At 39.2% G+C, this 26,854-nt stretch overlaps 1 protein-coding gene across 1 annotated transcript in view; it reads right to left on the bottom strand.

The window, feature by feature from the left end:
- COL4A1 (collagen type IV alpha 1 chain) overlaps positions 1 to 26,854 on the bottom strand; it is a 170,237-nt gene that overhangs the window by 17,557 nt on the left and 125,826 nt on the right. The window contains exons 29-42 of the mRNA XM_070933135.1: positions 24,696 to 24,793; positions 22,993 to 23,143; positions 22,049 to 22,162; positions 19,234 to 19,401; positions 17,995 to 18,084; positions 10,850 to 11,002; positions 9,035 to 9,133; positions 8,773 to 8,862; positions 8,511 to 8,650; positions 6,906 to 7,032; positions 6,732 to 6,812; positions 4,516 to 4,614; positions 3,811 to 3,861; positions 848 to 1,033 (exon numbers count right to left, since the gene is read on the bottom strand). Coding sequence (XP_070789236.1) covers positions 848 to 1,033; positions 3,811 to 3,861; positions 4,516 to 4,614; positions 6,732 to 6,812; positions 6,906 to 7,032; positions 8,511 to 8,650; positions 8,773 to 8,862; positions 9,035 to 9,133; positions 10,850 to 11,002; positions 17,995 to 18,084; positions 19,234 to 19,401; positions 22,049 to 22,162; positions 22,993 to 23,143; positions 24,696 to 24,793 — 1,647 coding nt within the window. The remainder of the gene's footprint in view (positions 1 to 847; positions 1,034 to 3,810; positions 3,862 to 4,515; positions 4,615 to 6,731; positions 6,813 to 6,905; positions 7,033 to 8,510; positions 8,651 to 8,772; positions 8,863 to 9,034; positions 9,134 to 10,849; positions 11,003 to 17,994; positions 18,085 to 19,233; positions 19,402 to 22,048; positions 22,163 to 22,992; positions 23,144 to 24,695; positions 24,794 to 26,854) is intronic.

The raw sequence follows: 26,854 nt of genomic DNA, 5'->3' as shown, positions 1-26,854 counted from the left end.
GAAAGTGCTTTTCTTCCCATTGCACATTGCAGAGCCGCGCAGCAATGGGAATGTGCAATGGGAAGAAAAGCACTTTCAGGCGGCAGCGCTGCAATCCCCTCTCTGAATCCAAAATGGTTCCCAGTTCCCTGCTGCATATTGCAGGGGAACTGGCCACCCGCCGCCTGAAACGCAGCTCTGAAAATTGCATTGGGGAATCCGGGCAGCAGTGGCTGGAAAGGAGGGATGTTTTACTTTAGGAGCTCCTGTTCAGCTCGGCTTGGCTCCTGGGTGTGGAGAGGGCTTAGGCGGCAGCTCCTCACATTGCTGGGGAGTGAAGTCATTGCGACCACTGCCTGCCCTAAGCTGCCCGCTGGACTGCCAGAGGGGTGACCAGCTGAAAATCGTGGCGCCCAGCTTGTTTACCGAAGCTGCTGGGCAGATTCCTCCCCCAGACCATTTCAAAGAGGTTTGTTCCTCAGGCTCTGCTCTGTCCCTCCCCCCAGAGCATGCGAGGGGTCTCTTTGGGGGAAAGCGAGTAGTCCCTGCAGATCGCAGGAGCACCCTGATAAGTTTTCTGAAAAAGAACTTATCAGTAATCGACGCCCTCTTTCCCAGCCAAGTCTCTGAGGCACCTCTCGCTTGCAGCAGGAGGAGGAGGGCAGCGCCACCTTAAATGTTGATAGACAGAGGTAGAATTCTTGTTTTCTTGTTTTCCTCCCCCAAAATTACTCCGAAAAATATGGTAAGTCAGGGTCTTATTTTCGGGGAAACATGGTTTTTATAAATTTATTCAGTCAAACTTACTTAAAAATAAAACAGTCATTTTATTGATGGTTAGTTTGTCTAGAACAGATCCATATCTTACCTTGAAGCCCTGGTTGCCCTTGGGGCCCCCGGTCACCCTTGGGTCCCTCTCCAATCTTCCCCGGTAACCCAGGAATGCCTGGTTGGCCTGGGGGACCTTGTGGGCCAACAAATCCAATGTCTCCCTTTATGCCAGGAACTCCTGAACTCCCAGGACTCCCTGGAGAGCCCACGTCTCCTTTAGGACCTAAGATTGAAAACAACCCGCTTTATGGTTAGATGAGGTATTCTGAGTTCAACAACACTGAATACCCAAGTTGATCCCCAAGAAGAATATCCAAGTACTTAGTCAAATATCTAACAAAGATATTGCATTATTATAATTTCATAGGGCTCAAAAGTGACCAAAGCTTGCCCTACTAAAACTTCAAGGAACCAGGGGTGTGGGAGGAGGGAAGGAAGAAAAGGTTAATTTCTCATTTAAACTTTTGACTCTGTTGAAGGCTGAACTGATTCTGGCCTAAGCCCTACTTGGAATATATAAAAAATAATAATGGTGCAGCTAAAGAGAGAACTACAACTTGAGATTGCTGTCTGGCATGACTGTTAATTTTCCTAAGGAAAAACTCTCCAAGATAAATAGTTTAATTTGACAAGTGCTTTAAGCTATAGAAAGAAAAACTGGTACTGGCAGAATTAAATTTGAAGTGGAGAATCTCAGAATTTACTTTAGAAAAATAGATATGGAAGAAAAACAAAGATGTGGAGGATTTATCTTCCTATCATCCATTTTTCAATAAACAGAATGTCTTTCTACCAAGATGGATGAAGATGAGGATGATGTTATCCATTCAGTCATGTCCGATTCTTGGTGATTCTATGGGCCAGGTCTCTCCGTGTCTTCCAATCTTGCACTACACTTCTTCCAGTTTTTCTATGCTCTGGCTGGTGTCCAGCAGTGTTTTGATGGCCTGGTTTCCTTTTACTACTAACTCTTCAAAACATAATTATTCTATAATTTAATAAAATGTTATAAACAGGGGAAAAAAATCATTGCTTTTGCCAGTGAATTCCCCACATGTCATGGCCAAAGTAAGTGAGATGCAGTTTCATGATTTTGCCTTCCAGTGACAAGTCTAATGTTATGTGGTCCAGTACTTGCTTATTACTGGACCATATAACATTAGATTTGTCACTGGAAGGCAAAATCATGAAACTGCATCTCACTTACTTGCTTATTAGTCAAGAAAGACTATCATTTCTGAAAATACACTCTTCATCCTTGGACTAAAAAGGCTGGCAAGTATAAATATTGAGACATCACCAAAAGCTTCTGCTGAAGTACAATATGACTCCAGTTTGAAGTTGCTCTGTGAGTTTAGAACCCAGATCCTTCTGGAATTCATCCAGGAAAAAAGAACAAAGAACAGAAACTGGCTCAGTGTAGCTTTCTCTGCCCAGTTTCATTACAAGGAATCATAGAATCAGAGGGCTGGAAGGTACCTTGGAGATCTTCTAGTCCAATTCCTTGCCCAAAGCAGGAGCCCTTACTGCATCATGGACAAATGCTTGTCCAATCTTTTCTTGAAAACCTCCAGCAATGTACCACCCACAACTCCAGGGGCCAAGCTGTTCCATTGATCAATTGTTCTCATTGTCAGAAAATTTCTTCTTATTTCCGGGTTGAATCTCCCTCTGACAAGCTCCCACCCATTGCTTCTTGTCCTGCATTCAGGTGCTTTGAACAATAATTGTTGACCTCTTCCCTGTGACAGCCCTTTAAGTACAGGAAGTCAACTATCATATCTCCCCTCAGTCTCCTCTTCCTTAGGCTAAACATACCTAGTTCCTTAGCCATTCATCATATAATTTAGCCTCCAGACTCTTTATCATCTTTAGTGCTCTTCTTTGCACACTTTCTAGTCTCAGCATCTTTTTTGTATCATGATGACCAGAACTGGACACTGTATTCCAAGTGTGGTCTCACCAATGCAGTATTAAGTGATACTATCACTTCTTATGAGCATAATGCTATCCTTCTGTTGGCAGCCTGGAACTGAGTTGGGGTTTTTTGGCAACTGCAGCACACTGCTGGCTCATACTTGAGTGGTTGTCCACTAGGGCACCCAGAACCCTCTCACAGGAAAAGACATTTCAAGTCAGAAAGGTTGAGGAGACTTCAGTGCATTCCTTGTTATGTCATGCCTAACATCCCCTCTTGCTGCTCAAGTAGACTTTTCAGCAGACACGATTTCTGGGATTTTATGAGGGAAGAGGGAATTTAGGGGAGGCTGGGGTAAGCCATAAAGATGAGTCTTGGTTACAAAGAAAAAGCTGTCTAGGCCACTTAAAACAACTCAGCAGTGTTAACAGTAGTAGTCTACACAAAATATCACTGGTTAGAAGAATTAAGTTTCCCCAAATTTACACTTAAATGGATGGATAATGGTGGTTCTGGGGGGAATGCCTTTTTCAAGCTATAAATATGGCTGAATGAATTCTACAAGGAGGGGAGAGAGTGAATCTCTTTTTCATCTAACTAGGAACATCATACTGCTTTAAAGTTAAAACAACAGCAAAGTCAAAAGCCAAAAGTGGGAATTGGGGGTGGGGAGGTGGGGATTGCTAGATGCCCAACAGCAAAACAAGCTCCAGCAACCACAGCAGTAGGAGTTTCCTCTTATTCAGTTAATGATTGATCCCTTCTGCTGTGCAGGTCTGACTGGGGATAGAACGGTGCACTACAAAAGTCTAGCCACAGTACAGGAAACACTGTAAACAGAGCTCCAAGAAGCCAAGCTTTGTTCTGAGCAGGGAAATAAATCATAAAGTTTGTGCGGAACCTCAAAATACAACTCAAACATGCATGTTTTGCTTTATTTTGAGTAAAGAAGACTCCAAGTGGGCATTTCAACCGGAGATATTGCAGGTTCAGAACACCTTACATGTCACTAATGGCAAAGAAAAATGAAAACAGTAGATGGACTCTGAGAATTCTATACATTAGATTTTTTAATAAGTTACCTCTTTCTCCTTTTGCACCTGGAATTCCAGGAAATCCTCTACCTGGAAGACCTGTAAAGATGAACACAGGAACTAAGAAATTGAGAAACATACAGTATGTTCCCTAAATAGTCCAATCAAGTGATAGCTTCGTATGTTAGAATAGGCTTATGCACTTACTCTAAAATTTTTCTCATACTGTAGAACATTTATATTTGTAAATGTTCTCTTCTTTCCATAATGTGGCAGTTAAATTGGATAGACAGACAGACAGACAATTTCTACCCTTCTGGATCTTACAACCTTCTTAAGAAAAATGTATAGAGGAAGGGCGGGGAAGAGAAGGAAAGTGAAAGTAAAGAAGGAAAAGTGCAAAGTAATTTATAGTAACACATTCTGACAAAATACTGGGGTTTTGAAGGTCCTGAATGACATTCAGAGGGCTCAGGAGAATAAGTGCAGAGACAGTGCACAATCAGATATGCTTAGATTGTTCTGTATTACTAATCAGCAGCAGCAGCACTGGTTTCCTAGGAAAAGTTCCATCTATTTCCTCTTGTATCATTCATTTTCTTATAGTATATATATATATATATAACATTGGCTATATATTTAACTTTTCAAACGGTGAAGTTCTTTAGAGATTCCAGACAATTATTATACAACTCCACATATGACACAACACGTATATTTAATATCAGAAAACCAAGGAGATAAAAGTCTTACCTGAATCACCTTTTGAACCAGGAGCGCCTGGGATTCCATCATAACCGGGCTCACCTTTTTCTCCAGCAGTTCCATGTGGACCCTGTGCTCCAGGGTCACCTGCAACGTAGGAATACAGGATTCATTATGCTGAGAAACGAACAAATATATTATTTATGAATTCGGAGAAGCTTGCTTCTACGTTTACTATCAGTGCTTTTCAGCACAAAGGGTTGATGTGTGTTTATTTTTGTGTGTCTTTGAGCCCTTTGAGGTGGGCCAGGTCAGGAAATTGATTCCATTAATCTGACTGGGACTATATTTTATTGTGGCAGGCTTCACTACCAGAATATGGAAAGCTTCACTTCTCTCCCTCTTACTTCCCTGAGTTAGAGTGGAGGCAGTCTGAGCTTCTTCTTGATCTGCTCTCTGTTTTCTCGGCTAATAGCATGATTTTGTTTTTGTAACTGTCTCTGTATAGTTTCTCCAAGGTATCTCTGTGGATCTCTACACTTTGTGTGAGAGAGAGAGAGAGAGGGAGGAAGGGAGAGACAGAGTACCTGATAATTTTCATTTCATTCTTTTCAGTTGGCTGACTGACAGTTACTGAAGCGCTAGAATGAACTAAGAAGAGTTTTTGTTTCCTGGAAGCTACAATGCAATTCCTCTAAGTTCAGCTAGGTTGAGTTAGGGTGAGACTCCAAGGAATCATAGCAGTGATTTCCTGGCTGCCCCCAAATTATATGTTGCTGTTTAAGATAAATGCTTTCCAATTTCCACCAAACAGTTGAAATATGACCACACATCCGAACAGAATAAATACAATAGTATAAATAGTAATTGTGAATAGTAATTGTGTTCACTAAAGCACAAAGCTCTCATGGGATCTTAAGCAGGAGAACCTGTAGCTTGTAAGGTTTCAGATGACAACACGCAAAGCTTTGATCATTTACAATGTTTGAACTGATTTTTACTTTACTTTTAATTTGTGAGGAATCAGTGTTGCAATATGGTACAAGGCCCTGACACTTACACAAGTGCATAAGTGCTATGGAGTCTTGCTCTAATACCAAAAGCACTGACTGAATTGAAGAACAATAAAAATTCATTTTTATTTTTACTATGATGAAAAGTTCTTAATTTGGTTAACAGATAAATGGAAGAAGATCTAAAGATCAAACAATATGATTCCAAATGACTTGGATATATCTCTCCATGTGATTTAAATTCAATTTATAAATAAATAAGTCTGTAATTAAAAGTGCATTTGTGCCTAAAACAGAAGCATGCATGCATCAGCCCCCCAAAGCCAAAGCTCTTATAAAGCTACCACCAGATATTAAGGAATCATTTTCAATGTTTTTTTAAAAAAAACATGGTTGATAATCATATTAATTGTATTTAATTAATTACATTTAATTTTGATTAATCAGAATTAAATTAAATCAAGCCATTTTTGGTTCAGAGCTCCTCCACTTATTTGAGTATTATTCTGTAATGTTGTTGAATTTGTATTGTATTGTAATATAATGCATTCAAAGTGCAGTCTTTGGATTTTAAAAAACAGTTGTGCATTTCTAGCCTAGGATTAATACAAATTTTCTCTAGAAAACACTCAAGCTGAAACTAGAGAACGTGGTATCTTGTTTCACGTATCACAAAAGCAGAGGACACGTGTATATCACTTTATCAGTTAAAATCTGATTGCCATCTTAATCTGTATTTGTAATCCTTAAATCAGTTTTCAGCATTGTTAAGACTGACTCAAACTTTCACCTATATTTTGCTTTGCTTGCAGCTTGACAAAGAAAATGGTGGTGGTGGTGGATTGGAATGGAAGGGTGAGTGGAATGGCATCCAAGCAGCCTCGGTTCCCCCCTCAAGGACACCCAGAGCAGTTGTCATAGCGTGGCTGGCTGGTTCTCATAACATAATGAACAGAAGTGATTGGTGGACATAATGGACTGTGGGTGGCCCATGGGGAAAGAGGGAATGACCTATGAGTGCTTTTCTGCAGGAAGCCAGAGCTGGTTGGCTTCTTCTGTGCCAATGGGGTCTTATTCAGTAAAGTTTATACTCTTGGTAAAATAATGTCCCAGGAATTTCTTTTTCTGGATTCACCAACTGGGGCAGTTGACAAGCATGAGTTAATATGGCTCCAAGTACACGAGACATAAATATCAAAGAGAAAACCTGACCTTCCATTCAGAGATGAAGCATTGTCCAAAGTCTTTTACCTGGTTGTCCTTTTAAGCCTGGAAAACCACTCAAGCCTGGGGTTCCTTTCTGTCCCTTTTCACCTGGCAGTCCTGGAACACCTTTTTTTTTTTTTAAAAAAATAAAGCACACCTGTTTAATTTATAGCCTAAATAATTGCCACAAAATAATATAGGGCCCTTTGGATCACCCACCTGGAGAACCTGGAAGGCCAGGCTGCCCTTTGATGCCTGGGAATCCAGGGATGCCTGAAATGCCTGGAATACCCTTTTCACCTTTGTCTCCAGGTAAGCCTGAACTGCCTGGCCATCCTTGTTCACCCTGTGGACAGAAGAAGAAGAAAAATAATACATTTAGCTTACTTTTAATCAGAGATGCTTAGTTCTTTTCCAATATCAAGTATTTTTTCCCAGACATTTGCCCTGAAGTTAATTTTACTCCAGTTAAAATTTGCTATATGTCACCTTCAACCATCCAAGAAAGAAAAATATAGGGAGATGTTCTAAAGGATTGGCACAAAACCTAAATATTCACTGTATGCTATTTATCCCTAAACTGAGCAGAGGAGTTGTGTAATGTGTATGCATAAAGGTAACTCACATATAAACATGTAAAATGTTATGCATATTGTTCTTTGATACTGCCAATTTCAATACACTAAGATGATACCTAGAAACAGATTTTTCTGGAATTGCCCAGGCATGATCTTTGCAAAACCTTGTTCCAAAGGAACATTTCTTACTGAGAATAAATGCCTGAGTTGATGGAGGTTATGTGAGGTGGGAATGAATAGACTGAAGTTACTTGAACTGTCCCAGTTAATTCTTCTCTGCTGGCTCTCACTAGTACATCAAGTATTTGTGTGATCAGCTAAACCCTTTCAAGGAACCTTGTCTACATCTTAAAAGGACTTTGATATATTTAGTCTCCAAAAGTGACTGAAGGGAGGTATTATAGCTGTCTTCAACTATGTAAAGAATTGTCACACAGAAGACCAAGTGGACATTCTCTGTAGCTTCAGTTGACCAGACTCAATTAAAACTACAAGGAACTTCTTGATTGTACAAGCTACCAGCCAGGAAAACAGACTGCCATGTGAACTGATGAGTCTTCCTATAATAAATTAGTGGTTTGGTAAATGGTTGTCAAATATGTTATAATGGCTCCTGCATCAAGCTGAACTGAAATAGATGACCTCTACTGCATATTCCTAGTCTATATTCTAGACAACTAGAACTTAGCCAAAGACATCCTGGCTCAGTTGTGATTTGAATGCTTATACCATTCTTGTGATGAAATCAATCTGGAGTGAATGCATGCATTGTTGCTCTGAAAAAAATTGCTTTTTTTTTTCACAGCAGGCTCCACAAAACTTTTCTGAGTCAAATTTTAATACATATTTTCCCCACTCCAGAATAACTTGTTAGCTATTTCTCTGTGGTACCTACATTCAAGTTGTCAATCTATTGTTTCGCTTTCTGACCACACAAGAAATGAGAGCTTATTATGCTAAGGAAGAAGGGGTACAGTGAGTCCTCAGAAATGCACATACTTTGCATGCAGAAACTCCTAGGCTTCACTTCTAGTGTCACCAAACAATTCTGGGAAAGGCTGCTGCTCCAATTATCTGACTCCAGACAAATCAATTTCTTATACTGCCTATATCAATTTTTCTCCTGCCTTTCATATTTTTTTGATTATAGAAACCTAGTTCTAAATAGCTATCTCTTGAAATTAGAGATAGATTAGCACAGTAATCTAAATGTTGTTTATGACATATTATGAAGGATTATGGATACCTTCTCACCAGGAGCTCCAGGGAAGCCAATTCCAGGAAGTCCAGGATCTCCTTTATGTCCCTTTTCACCTTTAGCTCCAGGAAATCCTGATTGACCTGCCTCACCTGGAAGGCCTTGAAACCCTTTTTCTCCAGGTAGCCCTGAAAGACACATTATATGTGTTTTTTTTTCTCTTAAAAGAAATTTAACCTGAATATTTGGAGTAATGGATGGCAACTTAGTACAAAATTCCAAATCATCCAGAGTCTACAGTGGATAGTACCTGGTAAACCCATTTCGCCCATTGATCCTTTTTCTCCAGGAAATCCTGATTCACCCTGGAATCCTGGAGTACCTGAATCTCCTTTTGGTCCTAAATTTAAAAAGAACACTAGGTTGATTTAAACATACTTAGTTATAGAGACATAATTGGAGGGATTTATTAGATTATGTAAGTACATAGTGAGGCTATTAAAAGTAAAATTATAGCATGGAAGGGTACTATAAACTTTCATTCAAAAACACACCCAGAAGTTTAAGCATACCTGCTTTGCCTGGTAAACCAGGAACTCCATCCTTGCCTGGCATTCCTGGGCTGCCAGAAATTCCTGGAGTTCCTTTTTCTCCTATTATCCCTTTTGCTCCTAAAAATCAAACATGTTGATTTACTGTCAAGATTCTCTCTCAACCATGCTTGAAGTTCTGCATTATATAATTCTGGTTATATCACAAAGATTAGTTGATAGAAACAGTGCTTCTACTGTACTACAATACCAAATAGATATAAACATAGTGTTTCTATCCCAACACAAAATCAAAGAGTCCTTTTGAATATACATGAATATACTGAAACATTTAGCTTTAACTAGGCCAACCTCAAGCCCGAATTTCAATAATAATCCTGGACCCAAGAAAAGTCATATTCAGAAGCCCAGTTCATTCAATGGATAGCAAAGACTAGCAGAAAAGAAGTGTACTTGTACTTTGCCTCACACTTCAGAGGCAAAAATTGCAATGTGCTATGCCTTGGTTCAATAACATAAGTAAACCAATTAATTATTCTGCATGCCAACAAAATGGTTTTCTTCTCTAAGACCAAATCACCGTGTGAGGTTGCATAAACAGTACTGCTTTACAAGTCTAAGAGAGGCCTCCAATAATTCAGATAAACCCCAGGGTCATTCCAGCCCAAGATAGGATGGATCTTGGAGAGGAGCAATCTAACTGGATCATCAGAAACTGCCTCCTAAAATGTAGGGCACTGACTGTTCTATCCTGTTGCATACATATTGGATGACCTTAATTCTTGCATGAGTGAATGCCATTAAAATTAATCTGTTATTTGATAGCCTAGAGCAGGGGTGTCAAACTCACAGTGGTGTAACGTGACGTATCGGGACTTTTTCCCCCTTCACTAAACGGGGCATGGGCATGGGCATGGCTAGCACATGATGCATCTGGCCTGCAGGCCGTGAGTATGACAGCCCTGGCCTAGAGGACCTTAAGTTTAGCCATTAATATTCAAACAGTGACACAAGTTTCTTTGGGGTGACAATACTGTAAGTATTAAGCAGTACATTTTAGGGTGCATACAAATTTCTCCTTTAATACTTATATGTTTCAAAGAGCAATACACAGCACACCTCTTCATTTGCTTTGAGATCAAATTGTTTCATTTTTATAATACTGTATTTCTTTGGTCCTGAAGGAAGAGGAAATTTTGGCTATTTGTCTCATTCAGATTCTTGGGAAATTGTCTGAGCAGCTCCTCCATTTGGCTAAAGCAGAGCAAACCTCTTTGATATCAAGAGAGGATTATCTGACTTTTCAGACGATCCCCAATGACTTAATGCCTCTGAAAAAATTACACTCTAGAAAGCTATTTTTAGTCTTCCTGATTCTCCACCTCAGCAAAAGGATTTCTTTTACATCTAAAAAGGAAGAAACTAACTAACCATGGAGGAACCTCACTAAATAGATTTGTCAACCTAGTATTTGATTTTTTAGCTTAAATGTTGCCCTCCAGCATCATAAGAAGTATCATTTCAAGGACAGGGTTTGGATGCTGGTATATCCAATGTGGCAATCATTACTTCCTCCATCACTTTGGAAGGTATATTTTTGTTTTCTTTGCTGAGCAAGGGAGAATTTGGAATTCTGTTACCCTGTTAATTATATTAATATCCCTGTTAATAGTATTTTCTTGCTTATAAGTTCCAGATGGAGTTTAAGGCAAATATCTGGGTAGAAATTATGTAAATGATTATTTGGAATGCCAAAATTATTATTGTCTAGGCTTAGAGGAGAAAACAATCAAAATACAACAGAAACAATGATATGTATTATTTAATTTGACATACCTTTATCTCCTTGTTCTCCTTTTTGGCCTTTCATGTTTTCCATGTCAACTTCGTCTATTAATCCTGGCTTCCCTTGGAGTCCAGCTTCACCTTTTTCACCTTTTAAACCTGGATCACCTCTTTGTCCTGTCAATCCAGGAAAACCTAGGCTACCTGTGCAGAACAAAATCCAGAGAATATTATAAGGGCACTTTAGCCTTGGCAGTAAGAATGGCATTTTCGAACCTCCAATAATAAAGTACCGGAGTATAAGACGCGCCTACCTTTTTTGGGTGTTTTTTTTTAAAAAAGTTTTTTTTTATTTTTTTAGACAAACACATACAAACATACAATGTATTTTCTTTGAACAGAGTGGTTCACAAATTTAAACAGTGTTTAGTCATTTCAATTAAATTTACAATTTCTGTATTTCCTTTTTGCCATATTTATTCCTCATCTATTTTTTTAAAAAAACCAATATTACCCTTCACCCTCATCTCTAATCTTAATCAAATTCAATTTTTCCCTTCTATTCTATATTATACCCCTTCCCATTGTCATCTATTTTTATATCCATCCTCACATTGGTTAATTACGTAATATTACAATTGTTTAATACAAATTCAACATTTTAATATAAATCAATTAGCTATATAACTATCTTTTTTGTATATTAATCAATATGAACATGAATATTCCAATTATTTGCCTGACAATCCAATTTCTTACAATCAATTAATTATATTTACCAATAATAATAAACCAAATAATTTTCCCCTCTTATGTTACTCATTTTCACATCTTAAACTCTCCCAATAACCCACATAGTTTTGCCCATATAATCCTCCAAATCACAACTTAATCATTTCTACTTTCATCACAATATATAATTAAAAATATTTCAATCATTACAATTTCTCTAATTAAATTAAAAATGTTCTAGCAGTTATCCAAGCTATAATTTAATCCTTTTTACTTTCACCACCATATACCATTAAAGGTATTTCAATTGTTAGATTATACTTATTCATATTTCCAAAAAAAAATAAAAAGAAAAAAAAAACTTATCATTGTCTAGATTTTAAAAATACAAAGACAAATATTCCAATTATTATTCATTTCATTTTTACAATCATGATTTCCCATTTATGTCTTACTACTATTCATATTTCAATTCTAAATATGTATAACATTTTCCTCTTTCATTTCTTTTTCTTTTTCTCCCTTCCCATTTTTATTTTTGCCTTTTTTTCTCCTTTTTTCTTTCATATTTAAAATCTTGAACTCTCCTCTTTTGCCCTAAATTTCTCATTGTTTGCATCTACCTTTTTTGGTGAGGAAAAAGAAGAAAAAATAATCTCCCTCTGCCTCTGCCTAATTTTGCCTCCTTGCACCAAATAGCAAACAGCCTGCTTTATTTTTAGTTTCATTTTCAGCATAGCTTGATTAGCACAAGGGGGAAAAAAATCTGCTCCAGCAATTTCTTCCTTGAAGCAAGCAGAAGAGGCCTGCACAAAACAGCTGAGAGCAAATCAGCTGAGAGTCGGGAGGCCATCTAATCAACTTGTGCTAGTTAGTCTTTGCTGAAGCTGGAAGGAGCTGTTTTTTCTTGCTGTTTGCATGCAAGGAGGTAACTGCTGCGAGGCACAGGCCAAAGGGTGGGGGCCAGTGGGTGGGCAGGGCTACATTCGGTGTATAAGACGTACCTAAATTTTCACCCCCTTTTAGGGGGGGAAAAAGTGCGTCTTATACTCCAAAAAATACGGTATTTAAAAGGCGATCAGCAAGAATTGTTAAACATCCATTACAAGTCAATGACAACAAAGAGTTCAGCAACAATGACAATCAGTGATCAAATAATATTGATCAGACTTTATGGACAAAACTTTAATATGATGAGCATTCAATTTTATGCTCCAACTACTGATGCAGAAATAGAGTAGGTCGATGACTTTTGTGATCAAGTACAATTTGAAATTGACAGAACATGCAAGAAAAATGTGCTCTTGTGATTGGAGACTAGAATGTCAAAATAGGGAACATGAAAGAGAAAAATGTTACATGGCTTAGGACACCAGTCCCCAACCTTTGTGACTTGGCAGCCTGGTGGTGGGGGGAGTGGGGAATTGGGCTGCATGAGTGATGAGCCAGCACACATGGACACAACTTGATTTGCACAAGTGGTGAGTTGGCACATGCACATGCATAAATGCACAGCTTGACTTGCACAAGTTGGAAGACCTGAAGGACCAAGTTAGGAAACAGATCATCATGGAGAAAATCTAGGGGTTATTAAGAGTTGGCAATAACTTCATGGTTTGTAACTAATCAGTCAGTCAGCCAGTCAGTCAATAAATCAGAGAGCAACAGAAATGCCTATGGGAGGAATTAATGTATTAAGACAGACGAGTTCGGTTTCCGTTTTACATTGTTAATCAGCCACTTTTTTTAAAAAAACTAACACAACACAATTATCTGAATTTTAAAATGTGCAAATATCTTGGAATTACATTTTCCTGGAACTACACACTTTATACCTGGTTACACATTTAATTAATTTTTCTTCTACTTAGTTGTCTCTGATTTTCAGAGACTGCCTGAACAAGTCCCTGCAATTTTCTTGGCAAGGTTTTTCAAAAGTGGTTTGCCATTGCTTCCTCCCTAGGGCTTACAGAAAGTGACTGGCCCAAAGTCACCCATCTGGCTTTGAGCTCAAGGCAGGATTGGAATTTACAATCTCTAGTTTCTGGCCTGATACCTTAAACACGTCACCAAAGAGGGTTTCGATTTTAATTTGTATCATAAAACAGATTTAACATTTGTGGTAATTCTGGTGGCTGAACAGCTCCTACAGAACTTCCATCATACAGGCCTAACCTTTAGAACCTTAATTATTTCACAATTAGACTTATCTTCTCTTTTAATGGGTAAATCTACTTCATCAACAGGTAGGAGCTTGTTCCTTACATTTCTCTCAGTCTTATTGTCAGGTGTCCATGTAATTTCTCTCTCTGGTATATTTCTTAATCTGGATCCTAAAACTACTTTATTTTAACAATAGCATATAACAGCAATTTTCAGTGGTCTACTTGAACATTATCATTTCACCTCATATTGCTTAATTCTTGCTACAGCCATGGATGATAGACAACACACACAGATAGATATACAGACACTCAGATAAATAGAAAGCAAGGACAGCAACATACATCTGTTTAAAAAATCCTAAATCTAATATTTAATAACGCTTCATTAAGACCATCCAAGAATTACATTACACACAAAGAAAGCTTATCAAAAATAATTCCATTTAATTCCAATATGAATATTACATTCTTTCTCCCTCCCTCCCTCCCGCCCTCTCCCTCCCTCTCTCTCTCTCTCTCTCTCTCTCTCACACACACACACACACACACATACACACACACACACACACACAGACGGACAGTTTATATTGTTCAATTAAATGTTGAAAAGGCTGTAAACAGAAGGGTACATCTCTATGTGATAGATTATGTAAGACTGACACTATTCTCCAGAATGTAAGATTTAAAACTAAACAAAAAGTAGAATGGTTTCCTGAATTGGGGTTATTACATATATTTGAAAGAGAGAATGCTAAACTAACATTATGTTATCATAATCATCATTACTTACTATATATTTACTTCTATCCATTAAATATATTAAATATATAATATGCCAACAGCATATAGGATAGAATCAAAAAAATTTACACACAGAGGGCCAAATCACAACTTTATCACATCTGGAATAATTATACATTATATCTTATATACATGCCAGAATGTAATTTAATGTAATAATATACACTACACTACACTACACTACACTACACTATGCTACGCTATGCTACACTACGCTACACTACACTACACTACAATAGGGCCTGGTGGCTCAGCAGACAAAAAGCATTGTGATTAACACCAGCTGTCTGCAATTACTGCAGGTTCGAATCTCACCAGGCTCAAGGTTGACTCAGCCTTCCATCCTTTCTAAGGTAGGTAAATTGAGGACCCAGTTTGTGGGGGCAATAAGCTGACTTTGTATAAATATACAAAAGTATGAAGGCTATTGCTTAACGCATTGTAAGCCGCCCTGAGTCTCCGGAGAAGGGCGGCATATAAATCAAATTAAAAAAAAAAATACACGTATAGTACATTACATTCCAATAGAGAGAAGTTCCCAGAGGCTGAGCTCCAGCATGAGTCTGAAAGTTTGGAAGACTAAACCTCTGGTCCTAGTCACCGACCCAGATTGGATCCTGCAACTTTTACACTTTCACACTTTCTAAATTAAACACTTTTCCTATGTTTCTAAATGCTGAATGGTTTCATAATAATGCTGTTTAATTTTTTTCAATTGAGTTTCTCATTTTCAATTTCAAATTGACCTCATCATACAGTAGCAGTATATAAATAATTCCCACATTAAAATTTCTATTAGTATTCATCTTATTATAGTGAATAAAGGACTTCCTATGTTCATACATCCTAGTCGAAATTCTTGAATGAGCCTTTAAAAGCCCAGAAGCATCCTATTTTTCTTTTCACATGATGTTTTTTTAAACCTATATCTATAACCATCACTTGTATTCTAGTTTGAAATGGCTTTATCAGTCCACCAGGTGGCAATATAGTATTAATTTTTATTTAATCAGTCCTCCAGTTCTCAGTTTCTGTCTGGAAAAAGCTATTGTTTCATTGCTTAAAGATGGATTGTTAGTTTTACTCAGTGGTGGGATTCAAGTAATTTAACAACCGGTTCTCTGCCCTAATGATTTCTTCCAACAACCAGTTTGCCAAACTGCTCAGAAAGTTAACAACCGGTTCTCCCGAAGTGGTGCGAACTGGCTGAATCCCACTACTGGTTTTACTGTTCTTCAAACACTGTATAAAACTTTCAAATACTTTTGGATCTATAATTATTCTAGAGTTAAAAGAGGACCTTAAACAACAAATCTGAAAATCTACCTGTGAAGTAAAATTTTATCCCAAAACAAAAGAAAAAATAACCTACCGTTTAAAGATGTTAAGAAATAAAACAAAATAAAAATTTGACCTATGAGACAGTTCAAAGGATCTTTGAAAAACTGGGAGAAAAGCTTATAACTAAAGTGACAGCAATAATTTCTACAATAATTTCTACAAAAAAGTGTGTGGAAATGTCTGTGTGAGAGTGTGGTCGCACGACAGTTCCCACAATTCCTGGAGGAAACGTCCGATCTAGACCCGTTCCAGTCGTGTTTCAGGCCTGGGTACAGCACGGAAACAGCATTCGTCGCGTTGGTTGATGATCTCTGGAGGGCTCGGAACAGGGGTTGCTCCTCTGTTCTGGTCCTATTAGATCTCTCAGCGGCTTTTGATACCATCGACCATGGTATCATGCTGCACCGGTTGGAAGAGTTGGGGATGGGGGGCACCGTGTTACAGTGGTTCTCCTCCTTTCTCTCAGACCGGTCGCAGTTTGTGTTGGCAGGGGGGCAGAGGTCGACCTCGAGGCCTCTCATCTGTGGAGTGCCGCAAGGGTCAGTCCTCTCGCCCCTTCTGTTCAACATTTATGTGAAGCTGCTGGGTGAGATCATCCATGGCTTTGGGGTGAGATACCACCAGTACGCTGATGACACCCAGCTGTACATCTCCACCCCAGGCCACCCCAACGATGTCCTTGAAGTGATGGCCCAGTGTCTGGAGGCTGTACGGATCTGGATGGGGAGGAACAAGCTCAAGCTCAACCCTTCCAAGACTGAGTGGCTGTGGTTCCCGGCATCCCGATATAGTCAGCTGACTCCATCGCTGACTATCGGGGGCGAGTCTTTGGCCCCCGTTGAGAGGGCGCGCAATCTGGGAGTCTTCCTGGATACGCAGCTGTCTTTGGAGGAACATCTGACGGCTGTTGTCAGGGGGACCTTTTGTCAGGTTCGTCTGATTCGCCAGTTGCGCCCCTTTCTTGATCGGGATTCCGTGTGCACGGTCACTCATGCCCTCGTCACCTCTCGCCTGGACTACTGCAACACTCTCTACATGGGGCTCCCCTTGAGGAACACCCGGAGGCTCCAACTGGTCCAGAATGCGGCCACGCGGGTAATTACGGGAGCTGCATGGCACTCCCGCATAACACCGCTCCTGCGCGAGCTGCACTGGCTCCCAGTGGTCTTCCGGGTGCACTTCACCACCTTTAAAGCGCTCCATGGCATAGGACCTAGTTATCTCCGAGACCGCCTTCTGCCACCGACGACCTCCCATCGACCCGTGCGCTCCCACAGAGAGGGCCTCTTTGGGGTGCCATCAGCCAAGCAATGCAGGCTGGTGACCCCCAGGGGGAGGGCCTTCTCTGTGGGGGCACCCACCCTCTGGAATCAGCTGCCCCCAGAGATAAGGAGAATCCAAGACCTCTGTGCCTTCCGCTGTGCCCTTAAAACTTTCCTTTTCCAACAAGCCGGGCTGGCCTAACAATGCCTTTTAAATGATTTAAATTTGTATGTTTTTTTTTTTAATTTTTGGCCAAATTGAGATATTTCCTTTTAATCTGTTCTTAATGTTTATATTATGTGTTTTTATCTGGCTGTACACCGCCCTGAGTTCCCAGGAAGAAGGGCGGTATATAAATTCGAAGTAAAATAAATAAATAAATAAAATACAGCAAATGTTGCTGAAGCCCCACCCTTCACCTTCTGCCTCCCAGCAATTTGCCTCCTTGCAGCAAACAGCAAACAGCCTGGTCAGCTTCAACACAGCCTGATTTAGCATGAGCAGCTGATCACACTTTGCCTTGGTTTCATCAACCATCATGCTTACAGCATTCTGGGGTGCACAGAAGGGCCTAAATGTCTGTGGAGATCCTCAGTCATCCAGGTCATAAAGGCACTTTTTTCAAAAGGCAACTGGACTGTTTTTTCCTTGAGGAAGAAGATGTTCTGCCTCTTTTCAAAGAAGCTTCTTCATGAAAGCCTCGTCATCAGCTTCTTAGATGAGAAAAAAGCACCTTTGAGACAAGGGCTTGAAGGGAACTCTGAGTAGGAGTACAAATGTTAGGAGGCATCTTGGCATTCTCTTTTATTTCTAATTGTTTCATTTTTAAAACAATTCTTAGAAGCAGATTGCCAAAATCTAATTTTCATTTGGCTAACCATTGGTCATTCTTACCTTTTTCACCTGGAGTTCCAGGAGTTCCTATAGGACCAGGGAGACCTTGAGTTCCAGGGGTACCCATAATTCCCATTTCTCCTTTCAGTCCTAAAATCAAATTGTTTTTGATTTATTGATAAGTTTATATATTTCTATTTTCATAGTAAATTCAATTAACTTATGTCACTGACTATGTGACCGACTACATGGCACTTTTCTAGTCCACTGTATTTACATCAAAGTGTGGCATATTATTCCTAAGTAAATTTGAAAAATTCCTATTCTCTCTCTAAAAAAAACCTCATTTATAAAAAAAATTAAGAATGATAGAGAACAGAATTAATACTGATAAGTACAATTTCACTTTAGTAAAGATATATAATTCTAATAAATATTAATCATTATATTCTATCAATTTGTCAGTTGATAGACCCATCCTCCCATTTATGATCTTCGCAGATTTGATTCAAAATGTGGTAGCCTACATGGTTTTGTGCAGGCCTTGATATGTGCATGTGTCATCTCTCCTGCAGGAACTGCACTGACTACTGATTTGCTTCCGGGCCCAGTTCAAGGTGCAGATTTCCACCTTAAAAACCTACAACGCCTTGGGACAAGGACATTTGAAGAGTCATCTTTTCCCATTCACATCTACCCATCCCACCAGAGCAGGGAGGCAGAGAATGCTACAAGTCCCCTTAGGAGGTCCATCTAGCGGGACCAAGAAGAAGGGCCTTCTCCAGAATGGCTCCCACCCTTAGGTTGCCCCCGTTCTTGGACACTCCTTCACAAGGCCCTGAAAACCTGGTTTTGCCAACAGACCTGGGGTTCCCAGTGCAGGAATGGAGCTCATCAAATGCCTCATTTGATCATTGTCACCGGAGTTGGTGGGGTGAGGGGTTATTTTGTTTTATTGTTTTTATATTGGATTTTTATTGTTGTAAGTTGCCCAGAGTCACTGAGAGTCAGTTGGGCCATATAAATTTTCTTAAATAAATAAAAAGCAAGCAAAAAAAAAAAAACAAAAAACTGAAGAAAGATCATAAGCAGTGTCATGGTTTCACTAAGTGACTGCCAAGTTGCCAGTCCCAATTTTCGTATGTAGCAAACAAAGGAGAGAAGTGAAATTAAAATTGAATCACATATTAGTGCCATTTTTTTTTTGCTTTAAGATTTTGTTCATTTTCTCTGTGTACTGGAACACAGTACATAAAAAGTTATACTATATTGAATAATTAATTACAAAGAACTACCCACCTGGAACACCTGGAGGTCCTTGTTGTCCCTGTAAGCCAGGTAAGCCTGGCAACCCTGGCACACCTGACAGACCTTGTGTTCCTGGGATTCCTTTGTCTCCTTTAGGTCCTGGCATATCTAGCCCAGGGACACCAGGGTGGCCTCTCTCACCTTTGATTCCTGGCGGTCCTGCAGGAATCAAAAAGAGGTTTGGAAACAAAATGTTTGACACAGAAAATAGTATATTTGCTAGTAAACCTGAAAATGTGAAGGAAAAATGTGTTTTCAGCTGGGCATCTGTAAATCTTGGGATGGTATCACACACTGAAGTAAATAGCAGAGTCAATTATCACATCTTCAGGAATAGACAGGGACAGGCAGACAGACAGAAAGGAATACTTCAGTCTTATGCTGGAAAGAAGGAACCTTGTAGGAAATACATTATCCATAAAAAAAAAAAAATACTCTGAGGGCTTTTTTTTAAAGGCAATTTTAACAGTATTGACCATAGATAAAGAATCTAAAGTCCATGATGAGGCAACCAACTGAAATTTATTAAGTACTCACATACTTCTAAGTTTCTAAGAAATTTGTATCAGATAAAGGTAGTATTTAGCTTCCAGCTGCCTGCAATTACTGCGAGTTCAATTCTCACCAGGCTCAAGGTTGACTCAGCCTTCCATCCTTTCTAAGGTAGGTAAAATGAGGACCCGGTTTGTGGGGGCAATAAGCTGACTTTGTATAAAATATACAAAAGTATGAAGGCCATTGCTTAATGCCTTGTAAGCCGCCCTGAGTCTCCGGAGAAGGGCAGCATATAAATCAAAATAAAAAAAAAATGAGCTGGGAAATGGGGGTAGAAGTGCTTGTGATGGAAAGGAAAAAAATAGTGTTTACATTATATAAGAAAATCTATAAGTGTTTTCTAAAACATCTGCTAATCCTACATTAGGATTTTTTTCAAATAAGGAAGTGTTAATAGATTGTATCAAAGTATCTTCCAATGCTTTTGTGATGCTAATACTTCCCACATCTGGAAATATAAAATCCAGTTGTTAAACTCCAAACTACCTCTATCTTTTATAGATTCTTTGATAGGTGAAAATTAGAAATCAACTAAGAAGTATTAATATGAACTTACCAAGTTATAATAACTGTGCTTGAGATAATTTAAGGACTTTATAGAGTGAGGATAAGAAAAGGGGCTTATTGACCATACCCACAGATATAGCTTGAGCAGAATCTAGTGGATTCCTTCACACCCACACAACTGAGAATCTGCCTCTGAGAAACAGTGATGATGGAATGTCTCCACTGAAACTGAAGCTCTGAGAACAGCCCTTTATTTCTGTTCTTCGAGACGCTCACAAAGGATATTTGTTATATTTGAAATATAACGGAACAAGGATTAGCATCTACACAGGAAATAGTGTCTATTTTGAACAGGGCTCTATGTTACTGTTTTACTAATTTCCAAAATAAAAGCGCAATTAACTATTTGGGCAATGACCCCAGCAATTAATAGGTGAACAATTCCTCAACCACTAAGACCTCTTGAAAAGTTATTCAGAGCTGCCAGTATCTGTGCTCACTCACACAGACATAACTGTGGTTTAGTGAGTTTATTAATATTCCCCAGCAATTCCCTTCACCAAAACCCCAAAACTATCCCAATTAAATCCAGCCATGAACAAACTAATGCTAGTCCACAGAGCACTTGAAAGTTTCTCAATCAAAATAAATCCACCAGGCAAATTTAAATCCACAACACAAGAAAGCTCATGAGGCAAGAAAAGTCCAGAGTTTCCAAGCATGATCAAAGTCAAGGCACAGTGTCAATCCAAACCATGGCAAGAATCACAACAATAAGAAAACACACAGCTAGGAAATGAGCATACTGCTCCCAGCATTGCCTCCATCTGTATTCTGTGTAAATAGCCAACTTCCGGTGTAGTCTGTCAAGAAGGGTGAGGCTTTCTCCTTGCGAGTAATCTGGCTGACCTTCTGTGCTCCTGTCTTTTCTCTGCCCTACATGTTCTTGGATCAAGTGCAGAAGGCAGTTCCTCTTCCTCATCACTGACCAACTGCAGCTGCATGCTTTCCCCACCTGTAGCCTCAGGATTGTTTTGTTCTGTTCTGAGGGAGCCAAATCCCTCACAGACAGCTGCTTGGAGCCATCACTCAACTTAGCTCCTGACGTGCCAGGAACTGTTTCATCCTTCCCTGAGCTGACATCTAGAGAGGAATCTGGGGAAGCATCCAGGGGAGTCATCACAGTATCCAATGTGCTCATTCTGAACCTGAAAATGCTAACTATTTGCTTCTTTAATGCATACCAATCATTTGCAGAAACATAACAATTTCTTCTCTGATTTCACTCAGTAAATAAGCATAAGATCTAGATATGTTCTATTCCCACAGACCAGTGGTGGGATTCAGCCAATTCATACCACTTTCGGAGAACCGGTTGCTAACTTTCTGAGCAGTTTGGCAAACTGGTCGTTGAAAGAAATCATTAGGGCAGAGAACCGGTTGTTAAATTACTTGAATTCCACCACTGCCACAGACCAAATGTGAGTTTATATCTAAGGGGACAACTTCCTTGCTAGAAAGTTCATTGATGAAATAAAATATTTGTTGGTTTGTTTCATTGTCCCACATGCTCCTGGCAATGTCTGATTTTCCTCAAGTTGGGATGTTTAATAAAAATTAGAAATATGAATATTGATGCCTTTCATCAAATCACACGAAATGTGCAGGATACATTTCAACACAGGTTAGCTTAAGGATTTAATTTATCAATATTAATGTTGATGGAAACAAATTAATAGGTTACCTATTGGTCCTGGAGGCCCAAATTGTCCTGGAGGGCCAGGGGGGCCAGGAGAGCCAATTTGGGGTTCACCAGGGGAGCCCCGTACACCTGGTAATCCAGGAGGACCTGATTCACCTAATTTGAAAAATAAACAAGTATAGCCAGTTAACTTGCATGTTATTCATTTAAAAAGTTATTGGTCTTAATAGACACTAATGAAAGGTCCAGATGTAATCATTATAGACATAATCATTATAGACATAATGAAATGTGATAAACACTTTAAAGGAAAATCCTATTTATCTTAGAAAGAATTATGAGATATTGTAATCACAGAACAGAGTCAAAAGGGTACATCCCTTGTCACACTTTAAAAACCAAGGTAGGAATAAAAGTGACCTCTCATATGAAAGAGAACAAAAGAAATATTCAAGAGGAAATAAGCTTTATTAAGCCATGTAAACTTCCAGTGAGGTTTTACACCATTCAGTTTATTTGTCATAACTGCTATCTCACACCTGTGCTCTGCATTTGCTTGGTACCAGTCTGCCATGGACTCTGAATGGGAGAGGGGAAGGTTCACTATTCAGTGTGGCTTCCTAAGACATAGCTTCAAGGTCAGTTGACTGAGAATGGAATGTGGCTGTGTAACAGCTCACACTCGAGATGACTGTTTTGAAAACATCTCCTTTGGAACTGATTGGATGAGGGAGGCCAGTAAAGGGGAGTGCCTAAGAGGGAGAAATGTTACACTTGGGGAATTTGGCATGCAAATTTGAATTCTGGCTTTGCTTTTCTGCAGTTCATTTGACTTCTAATAAAACTGTACCTTTTGCAACAAATAGAGCCCAGGATCGTTTTTACGATCCTAGAGTCCAGGCTGAGGCAGGACTCACATTATTTTAATTACAAAAAGTATGGAATACACAGAGAAAGAAATCCTGCATCATAAAAAGCAGCCTTACCTTGAGATCCTGGCTGACCAGGTATGCCAGGAAGTCCTTTCTCCCCTGACACACCAGGATATCCCTGGTCACCTTTTGATCCAGGAATGCCATCTCGTCCTTGGGGACCAGGAAAACCTTTAGGACCTGGGAGACCTAATCCAGCTTCACCCTTGACACATACATCAATAAAGCATTATTGAGAAGACGCATACGCATAACAAACCAGTGAGGTAGAATTATGTACTCTCCAATTTAATGGACATTTATGAACAATGGATAATGTTCCATATAATGGAACATTATATATCCATTAATGGAGGCTAAAGCATGAAGAATGGTTGCAGGAGTTGGGTATATTTAACCCAGTGAAAAGCAGAAACAGGAGCAACACGATAGCAGCGTTTCAATATTTCTACTTAATTTCCGTTTGAGGACTGAACAACAATATTGTCCAATATATGGAAAACCTAGCACACAGGAAGCCTGGGAAAATCTAAATAATTCACAATAAACCTGATTCAATTTGAATTGGAAATTTTGAATTTGAAATCTGAAAAGAACATGATGCAATCTGTATTTCACACTGAGCTTTGACAGGAAACTAATTCACTTGAGATTTGAAAGGCTGTATTGGGCTTTGGTGGGATGCAAATCTTGGCAGGCACATTGTCAAAGTTTGACTGCTTCAGGGCAGAATGTGGTTGGGTCAGGACTGACTCTGGCTGACCACATTTTAAGTTAGTAAGCAGAAGCACAACTATAGGGAGATAACATACACAAATAAATAGGCCACACAGAAAGTGACATTAGTACTTTTGCACACCTTTATTCAATGCTTGCATACAGTATATTACTATGGTACTCACTCCTTTGTTGTTAAGAAACAAATCTATCTCTATTGTGCACAATTTAAAAGTAAGATTTTACCCTAGAACACAGGACTAGTATATAAACTCTAGGAGAGCAGAGCCATGTAAATATGGTTCTCAGTGTAGATAACAATTTTGGAAGGGAAGAAGAGAATGTTATTGAGGTAACATTTTAAAATGAATTTATCAAATTCAAGTTTGTCAAGATTAAATTCAATTATTTGAATAAGGCAAAAATGTGCAATACAAAAAAGGTATTCTGAAAAATGGTGAAATGCACCTTTTTTATTGTGTGTACAGTAGTACCTCAGTGTGCAGTTGCTTCAAAAGTCATTGAATTTGGTTTTTGACGCATTTTGACATGAAAATGTCCCAGTGCTCAGCCTTTGTTTAGTACTCAACTTGTGTCTATATGAAGAGGGGGAACAACTGTGGGGAATGGAAAGGAAGTTAGCCATGTTGGGAAGGTTGTTGCAAAAGGAGGGGATGGCCACAGAGGGCGCACAGGAAGTTGGACATGTTGGGAAGGTCGCTGACATAGGAAAAGGGACAGTCAGAAAATTCTTCCCAACCAAAACAAAGAGTTACATGGTAAGTCATGTGGTTTGTTTGGGACTCATCTTTTTAAATACCTGTCGCACTCCCCACAGAATGAATTAACGCCAAGTACCAAGGTACCACTGTACTAAAATTAAGCATAAACAAATATACAAATTGGCAAAAAAAAAAGGAATCTTATAAAAACTACTTAAAGCCTGGCTAAAAGCAGAGAATGGGTGAGGGAAATGTAGCTCCTAAGAGCATGGTGGCATGGAAGAAGGCCCTCACCAGTATCAAAGTTCTGGCACTTACCTTCTGTCCTTTGGCTCCAGCTGCACCTGGCACACCTTGGGAACCATGTTCTCCCTTCTCTCCTCTTGAACCTTGTGGACCTGGCTGACCAGGAAAGCCTACAAGATGCCCAATAATGCAAAAGATTTGCCTATGTCATGCTAAACACCTAGTTGTGTCAGAAACCTAATGGAAAGATAAAATTCTCCACTGATGGCCAAATCTGGCTCCAGGTTCTGCCTTGGCTTACTTTTTTCAATAAGCAAACTAGTCAGAAAATCATTTAAGAACAATTTATTTGAGTACTCTGATACAGTGGGGTCTCCCTATGAAAAGGGGAAACCTGGAAAAATGGCTCAGATTTACTTTTATAGTCAGCACAACTAGGAACTTCAAAGCAAAAGTTGATTGGGTTAGTAAAAGTCATCTGTCTAATTACATCACAATATATGAGCATAGCCATAGAAAAGAGTGTTGCATTCTGAATAAAAATAAAAGAAATATTTGCAAGGGAAAACATCAGAATGGGTATGGATAAAATACATTCTCACACTTCCCAGGGTTGGCCTTGAATATTTGCTTTGTTCATAGAGGTTTGTGAACAGCTAAAAACGAAACTGTTATTTACAATCTATTGAATGCTCTCCTGTCAATCCTCGTTTCTGAAAGAAAGGCTTTTCTTGAAGGTTAAGATTTATGGCAAATTATTAGCAATACATTTGAAAATGCATGCTTTTTCAAAATGCGAGTTTAAAATACAAGAAAACCCTTTTTAGTCAGTGCAACAGTACTACAAAAATTATATTGCAAGTATTACAAAGTCCATCCTGTGTGGCCATCATCCCCCAGAGATAAGGTGGGCCGCCATTCTCCTGGTCTTCAGGGAAGGCATGAAAACGTGGCTCAGTGACCTTGTTTGGGGTGCATAGAGGAGCAGGCAGCCATGGAGCTGCTTAGCATATTGAAAGCCCCCTGCCCTCACCTTTTAAGTAATTCTTAAGATCGCCTGCCTCTGTTTAAATTTTATATACTGTTTTTATGTTTAATATTTTATTTGTACAACCTCATAGTCCCTCTGTGAGAGAGATGGGCAGTTTTAAAATTTGATAAATAAAATTTGGACTGATGGCAAATGAAAGAAGGTGCTTTAAACCTTTGGGTGTTTTTAAGTTGTATCTACCCTCTCTTTCATCATTATTTTTTAAGAACTTCCACCAAAGCCCTTTTCCATGTATAAGTATTATATAAAAAGAACAGCTGGTGGTGTTTCCATGATGAAATGGCTCCACAAAGATTTCTGCCTGTTGTCAATGTTGCTATTATGTACATGCCCAGTAAAAGATGTTTTATTTGCCATTTATTTAACTGCATACATTTAAGCTCTTCTAAAAGGGTATTTTCTTGTTTTGTTATGCTTACTTTTTGTATTATGTTCACTTGATGAAATAGATATAAAAGGTCTTTAAAGGAACAATTACATTTAAGAAGTTGCAAACCTTGATATCTGCATCCTTAACATGACCCCTTGAACACAATTGTAAAAATGATCTACTAGGAAAAAAGGAATGTGACACTGTAATTATAATGGTGCTATAAAGAGGGTAGCATTATCAGCTACATTCAGCTAGTTATTTTCTCTCTAATCACCAATAATAATGAGCACCTGTCTCTCTGAATCCTGGCAAAACTGATTTCTTTTCTCCTGTTTAACCTGGCTCTTTCCCTTTCTGTAACAGGAGTTCTCAGCAGCTGCAAAAGAGAAGATGAAGTAGGCTAGCTTCTAACGCTGCGGTAGTCCTTCAAAAGGGGATGTTATGCAATAAGTGGGAATGTGAAGCCAAGAGGCTGAGGGTAAACCAGGAGTGAAATTCAGCAGGTTCTGGAGAACCGGTAATGGAAATTTTGAGTAGTTTGGAGAACCCGCAAATACTACCTCTGGCTGGCCCCAGGGTGGGTTGGGAATGGAGATTTTGCAATATCCTTCCCCCAGGAGTGGCGAGAGAATGAGGATTTTGCAGTATCCATCCCCTGCCATTCCCACCAGCCACACTCACCAAGCCACACCACACCATGCCCACCAAGCCACACCCACAGAACTGGTAGTAAAAAAATTTGAATTCCACCATTGGGGTAAACATGTATATAGAAACAGTCAGTAGCTGCTTTCAAAGGGCTACTTT

Source organism: Pituophis catenifer, unplaced genomic scaffold, assembly GCF_029215685.1.
Source record: "Pituophis catenifer annectens isolate HBS135680 unplaced genomic scaffold, rPitCat1.0.hap2 SCAF_1, whole genome shotgun sequence".
Classification (NCBI taxonomy): Eukaryota; Metazoa; Chordata; class Lepidosauria; order Squamata; family Colubridae; genus Pituophis; species Pituophis catenifer.
The sequence above is the reverse complement of the archived record's forward strand: the minus strand, read 5'-3'. Positions and strand labels throughout refer to the sequence as shown.